Source organism: Triticum aestivum, chromosome 2D (assembly GCF_018294505.1).
Source record: "Triticum aestivum cultivar Chinese Spring chromosome 2D, IWGSC CS RefSeq v2.1, whole genome shotgun sequence".
NCBI lineage: Eukaryota > Viridiplantae > Streptophyta > Magnoliopsida > Poales > Poaceae > Triticum > Triticum aestivum.
The window spans coordinates 2459490-2466418 of record NC_057799.1 but is presented as its reverse complement, the minus strand read 5'-3'; the positions used below and the strand labels follow the sequence as shown (position 1 = coordinate 2466418).

Here is a 6929-nt window from a genome sequence, read left to right as displayed (position 1 = left end):
CTAGGGTCTGGTCTTCTAGATCGGATGATGGCGATACTACGATGCTGTTTCTTTCTTGGGAGCATCGTTTGTGGAAGACAGAGGCAGGAGTTGGAGCGGTTTCGTCTTACACGGAGCTTCGGTGGAGCTGTCAAGTCATACCTGGCCGACAGGTGCTACGCACGACAGATCTTCCAGAGTCTTCGCATCTAGGTGGATGGGCGCAGGGCAGTGGAGCCGTTGGGCGCCATGGTGGCGTCAACGGATGTCCGGACTGGCAAGGATGATGCGGATATCTTTCCTGAAGATGGGTCAATGGTCCAATGATGATGGCGGCTTCTAAAACGTGTGCATGTGGTGTGCGCATTAGGTAGGTTGCACCGACTGTTGGTCCTGATACGTTATGTGGATAGATTGGCGACGACACTGGTTTTAGATATGGGAAATTAGAGCACTCCACATTATTGAGTTTGTACGTATGAGTGGTGGCTTATGGTGGATTGATGTATGTTCTTGTCAGACCTTTATGGAATAATTAATAAAGATGGATGCATGCATCGATGACCCAAAGCCGGGGGTTTAACCTCCTTAAAAAAACAAAAAAACAAAATGAAGGCCAGGGCTTCAAGCAAGCCGTACGAGCAGCATCCCTTTGCTAAGAAGAAGAAGCTGCCATTTATTTTGCCAACAGACAGGTACCCTCCATGGCTCCACTCCATGTTACATCTATCTGCCAGGCAAAGCAGCAGCAAATGAGACGTCTAAGTACTGCCTGGCACGGTTCTGGCTGTCACGGTCAAAATAACTTGTCATATACTAATACCAAATGAACAAAATACTAACCATGGTATGAAGGTGAATAAGGCCTCACTGGATGTACTCATCACAGCAATTTCTAAGTGCAGGCTAAGCTTCTGCTAGACTTGCCGATGCGTTTGCTTCTTCTTCCTTAGCATGGCTCCAACGAGCTTGGTAGCCGATTCTGAAACGTTTTCAAGTCCGTCGGTTAACATGCATAATCCCCTTGTTACCTTCTGCTCTCAATTGTTCAGTGGCATCTAGACCTTGTGCAGTTGCTGTTGCACACACCTGCAAAATTCAACCAGAAATTCCATTAGCTGATTATACATCATACATAACGTCCCTCTACTCAGGGTACACATGCATAATCCCCTTGTTACCTTTGCAGTGCCGGTTTTCGATAATAAAAGGTCATCATTTGCATCTTGTGGCCTTTGGGGCATAAGGAAAATGACAATCTTGCTTGTTAGTTTGTCATTATGACCTGCACAGAGGAGTTGCTTGCTAGTTAGACAATAAGCATCATCTCTACATGTGATTAAAATGAAAGCAGATCTGAATGTTTAGACCTTCAGAATATCTCCTGCAACAAAGCTTGATCTGTGCCTTCAGGGATACTATTAGCTACTGCAGCAATTCTTGAGCAACCAGAGTATGCTAAAGACCCCTTGCATCTTCTTCTGTATGTCTCTTGGTTGTGAAAATGCAAGAATTTGAACTGCTGCAGTAGCTAATAGTATCATGGCCACGGTGGTCGCGCATCATGGCACCTACACTCGTCGCTGCTCTGAAAGCGCACGGCATCAACATTGAACTTGACAGCTCGGCTCATGATGGCCATTCTGAACTGGACTCACTTGGCGCAAAGGGGCAGGTTTCTTTCACTTGGGTGGGCAGAGCACTCCCATCCAATGCATGTTTGTACAAAGCATAGCTCTGCAACAAGTTAACTGACGTGGCAATACTACAATCATTCCTGATGCCACTAACGCCGCCACACACTAGGATGAGAGTCAGCAACATATAGATACAAGCCTGTCAGGCCCGGTGCACTGCAACTCATATTTCATCATCAGGTGGACTGCAAACTCTGAGCCTGATACAAAAACATATAATAATTTATTTGTACTACTTAGTTACAAATCCCTCTGCATGCAAAGAAAGAAAATAAATCTCCAGCCAACATTTGCATCGATGAAATTAATCAAGCTCTGTTTCTGTGATCGAGCAACAACACTCGGGGGAATCAAAGAGCAAAGAGAACATGGTGGCACACACACTGACACCGTAGCAAGAAACACATAAACATGAATGAGCACCAGAGAGGCACACCGGCAATGAAGAAATATCTCGCCCCCAACTTTATCAGCACTACTACTACATGTTTTCTTTTTCTACAGTGAGCACTACTGCACGTTCAGAAACATATATTGGTGACATTGAGCAATTGGTCGAGCTAGCTAGGTCGCAGTGCAACGAATCTCATGGGAAAAAACACAAGCACCTGGCGGGCGGCCTAGCGTGCAGGCGGATGAGGACTGGCCAGGTGACGCGAAACCCCTCCGCGGAGCTTGTTCTGATTCGTCATTGCAGCGTTGTTTTACGGGAGTGAATTGCCTCTTCATACAATGTTAAAGTCAAATCAAAGCGGTTTACTACAGGTTTGCTGTGAAGATCCTATATGCCAATAAATATCATTAAACAATAGCAGTTATGATGAATACAAGAATAATTGGTATATCAAGATAGCAGTGGAACGAACCTCATGGGAAAAAACACAAGCACCTGCCGGGCGGGCGGATGAGGACTGGTCAGGTGGCGCAAAAGCTGTCGGCGGAGCTTGTTCTGATCCATCATTGCAGCATTGTTTTGCAGGAGTGAATTGCCTTTCCATACAATGTTAAAGTCAAATCAGAGCGGTTTACTACAGGTTTGCTAGTTCCAATGTTAAAGAGAAAATGACACTTTTTGAGCAAATAGGTAGGTAGCAGAGAACAAACCACATCATACGAGTTCCCCATCCATAGCTATAGCTAGGCACTACAGTGCAGGAAATGTGATGCCGGCGTGCAAATAATCGACATGATCTTCACGAGCTTTAATCGTAAATAGCTCATCACCGACACGTCGTGCGGTTAGCCTGCGCGATGGACTCGGCTCCAGGCACCGGGCTGCGACAGTAAGCACGCGGTATATATCTCTGGCGGTTTCAGCATCCGGGAGCATAAGCCTAGAGTCCAGCAGATCCTGCAGGCACAGCTCATTATTCGTGGTGGCCAACGAGAGGGATGAGAGCAAATCGCCTGGATGAGATCCCATAAATAGCTCCAAAACAAGCACTCCGAAGCTGTATACATCACATTTCTCCGTCACGTTTTCTGTATATGCTAGCTCTGCAATTAATAAAAATTAATTAGTGTATCTGTTGCAACTAAACGGTTCGAAAGTTCATCATAATTAGTAGATTACATCAAACTTTACATCTACGTACATATGTATTGCCAAAACTGCAAAACTAGCAGTTAAGGTTTTATTTTTCTTTACCTGGGGCGAGATAGCCTTTGGTCCCAGCAAGCCTTGTAAGATTCCACCCATAAAGATTGAGAATTTTTGCCGTACCAAAGTCAGAGATGCAAGCTCTAAATTCATAATCAATCAAAATGTTGTTGCTTGTTATATCTCTATGGACTATTGGTGACGAACAATCATGATGCATGTATGCCAAAGCATGAATCACATCCAACACAATATGTATCCGCCTTCTCCAATCCAATTCAATTGCCCTTTCATTATCCTTCAGTGTTTTCGCCAAGTCTCCTCGCTCCATATATTCATAGATAAGGAACCTGCCTTGGTTAGAGGAGCAATACCCAAATAGTTTTACGATGTTTCGATGACGGATCTGCACCAATGCCTCAATTTCACGATTGAACATTGTCTCATTCACACAATGCTCATCTTCTATCACGTGTATCCTCTTCACTGCAAATATTTCGCATGTTGGAAGTCTAGCTTTGTAGACAGATCCATACCCACCGGTTGCTAAGCAATGCATCTCGCTAAAATTGTTGGTTGCTTCAACGATTTGCATGAACACATTTGCCCCATCAAAACCCCAGATAGAGAAGACTTTTTCTTTTGTTACTTTATCGTCGTTAGTTGCATTGGTTTTCTTCCTTTCATGCCAGAACATCAATGTCACCACAGCAAGAACAAGAGATAGCAGAGCAGGAACAATGGCTAATACAAGTATTTTGTATCCTTTCCTTTCCCCTCTGCTCTGATTTGCACTATGACAAGGGAGCAATCCTTTCACCACACCACATAGCATCTTATTATGCATGAATCGCTGCATTGGAGCTCCTTGGAAGAGTTTACTGTCCGGGACCAACCCTTCCAGTTCATTATAAGATACATCAATGGATGTCAAGCTTTCCATACTCTGAAATGATGGCGGAATGGAGCCATTAAGTTTATTGTGTGAAAGATTCAGAGTATCTAGCATGATCAGATCACTAAGTTGGCTTGGTATTGCCCCAGTAAATGAATTATCACTCAAATCCAATAGGTCATGTAAGCTACGTAATAACCCTAGCTCAGGAGGGATGTTTCCTCCGAAGTTATTGTGATTCAACTTCAAAAGGCGAAGCTTCAAACAATGCTCAATTGAATTTTGTATCAACCCATCTAGGTTATTTGATGACAAATCCAGCAACTCTATATTGGATAGTGCTCCAATTTCTAGTGGAATGCTTCCATGGAGCAAATTGTCCCCGAGGCTCAGGTTGAACAATTTTTTTAGATTGCCTAGTGCACTTGGAAGCTCTCCTTCAAGCTTGTTTGATGAAAGATCAAGCCACCCTAGTTGAGATAGCTGCCCCATACTTGCGGGTATTTCCCCGGTAAGGTTGTTGTTTGAGATGCGTAGCATCGTAAGATTATGACATTCCCCCCAGTGACAAGATAACTGACCAAACAAATTATTTGAGCTCATATCCATGTAGACCAGATTTGGATAAACCCCCATCTCAGAAATATCTCCTTCTATTTGATTCCTTTCAAGGCGGACTCTTTCTAGGCTTCTACAGTTCACCAAACTTGATGGAAGAGGTCCATTGAGATTGTTGTCAAATGCAATTAATCTCTTGAGCATACCTCCAGCACACAATTCAGGTGGTAAGGGGCCAGAGAGATTGTTATCATAAAATTGTAGATATCCGAGATCCATTAAGGTGCCAATTTCTCGTGGAACATGACCAGAGAACCAATTACCATCAAGGTATAAGGCAGTGAGCTTGGTCAAATTTCCAAAGGTATTGGAGATGGAACCTGTGAGTTTGTTTGTGCCAAGATCCAATAATTCTAGATTCACTAGGTAACTTAGTTCTTGTGGGATGCTCCCGGAAAGTTGGTTATCCCATAGGTACAAGATAGTGAGTTGAGTACAATTCCATAGATTTTTTGGAATGGGGCCTGTGAGGTGGTTGTTGGAAAAATCTAACTTGGCAAGCTTCTTTAGATAGCTTAGTTCACTAGGGATGGGACCGGATAGGTGGTTCTTTGACAAGTTCAGCCCCACTAGGCTCTCTAGGTGTTTAATTTGCCTTGGTATTTCACCAAAGATTTTATTTCCTGGAAGCATTAGGTGTCGCAGGTTTGGCAAAGATGATGCTAAAGTGGGTGGAAAGGGGCCCCTTATCTGATTGTACGGGAGTCGGATACTCGTGAGAGTATGCAACGCCGTGAAGTTGAGGGATTCCAACGCCGCTCTCAGCCGCAAACCCCGCAGAGATATCTCGGTGATCATGACCTCCTGGTGCCCTGCTTGGTTCTCGCCGCACTTGATGCCATACCAGGTGCATGGCCATGTGGTGTTGCTTCCCCAGGACTGCAGCTGGGCTGGGGGGCTGTGTATGGTGGCTTTCCAGGTGAGAAGGGCTCCGGCCTGTTCTTCCAGGAGGGATGGGGGTGGTGCTGCGATGGCATGAGAAAACAAGGCTAGCAGGAGAACGAGCGAGACAAGCTTTAGGTGAGGTGAGGTCTCCATGGCTAGTCGCATGGCAACTGAAGTAGGTTATATTGTTTTGTGCCGGTGGAGCTCAATTAATGGGAAGTCTCTTCTTATAGAGGTTCATCTATATTGGCGTACCTCTCACCATGGGGCCCGGAGGTGATGCGAGAGACAGCTCCGCGTACGACTAGAGGGACTAGCATTCCCATGGAGTCGTCGTCGGAGGAAGACGATGACGAGATTCCATCCGTGTGTTGATCGTCATATGCTGCGTGGAATGGTAATCATACGGGACTGGTCATGTCCACAGTTTGATTTCCAAAACAATATCTAGCAAAACCCGATCGAAACAGAACGAAACAAACTGTGTCCACGTAAAATATATTTATTTATTTTGAACGGGGGGGGGGGGGGGGGGTAGATTTTTGGACTGGTAAACCCCGATCGAGGCGGACAAGTCGTGCTGAAAAGTCACCCGGGCAGATAGGTCTCTCTCCGTTTGATTTTACACTGCTGTGCCGTGCTGAAAAGTCACCCGGGCAGATAGGCCTCTCTCCGTTTGATTTTACACTGCCGTGCCAGACTAGTGAGTGATATATGGTTGATGCACGTGGAAATTCTATTACTCTGAACTCTGAACCGCTAATGTACCGAAAACAAACTGTATCCACGTAAATTATATAGATTGGACATTGATTTTAGGATAAGCATAATCCATGCTGCTCCTAAAAAACTATGATGTAAACCATATAGAGTACAATACTTAATTCGTACATAATTTTGATCTAAACCACTATAGCATTCACACCCTGGTGATAGTTGTTCCCTAGAGGGGAAAAAAACTTTATAGTTGGTGTACAAAATCAACTGTGAGAATGCGGGGCAATTGTGTTATCCAAATGTAATTATACATTTCACTCATCATTAAAGGACAGAATCAGGGAGACAAATCCCCCGTGGGAGTCTACTAGAATGAGTCTACAACTACATGGGTAGAGGGAGTAGTTGGCGGCGTTGATTACTCTCACCGGATTCGAATTGGAACCGGAACAGATAGATGCATTGGTTGATTGGGCAGCTTTTCTGCTGCGTCATGTCTTGCTGGGCTGATGGCAGCAAGCAAGAGGAAATTAAGAGG

The 6929-nt window shown here is 44.7% G+C and overlaps 1 protein-coding gene across 3 annotated transcripts; it reads right to left on the bottom strand.

Annotated features, from left to right (window-relative positions):
* Positions 1–453: 453 nt before the first annotated feature.
* On the bottom strand, positions 454–6101 carry LOC123050931 (MDIS1-interacting receptor like kinase 2). Of its 3 annotated transcripts, XR_006423868.1 has the most exons (8): positions 3325–6101; positions 2781–3173; positions 2543–2666; positions 2285–2457; positions 1350–1876; positions 1161–1264; positions 823–1068; positions 454–709 (listed from the first exon to the last, which is right to left on the bottom strand). XR_006423868.1 is itself a non-coding variant. In XM_044473647.1 (3 exons), the coding sequence occupies exons 1-2, from the start codon at positions 5837–5839 to the stop codon at positions 2821–2823; spliced, it is 2868 nt and encodes a 955-aa protein (XP_044329582.1). In that variant the 5' UTR covers positions 5840–6101; the 3' UTR covers positions 2521–2666; positions 2781–2820. The 3 variants fall into 3 exon arrangements, 1 of the variants encoding a protein (XP_044329582.1); XR_006423867.1 differs by having other exon boundaries at positions 1350–2457; XM_044473647.1 differs by lacking the exons at positions 454–709; positions 823–1068; positions 1161–1264; positions 1350–1876; positions 2285–2457 and having other exon boundaries at positions 2521–2666.
* Between the last annotated feature and the right edge of the window lie 828 nt (positions 6102–6929).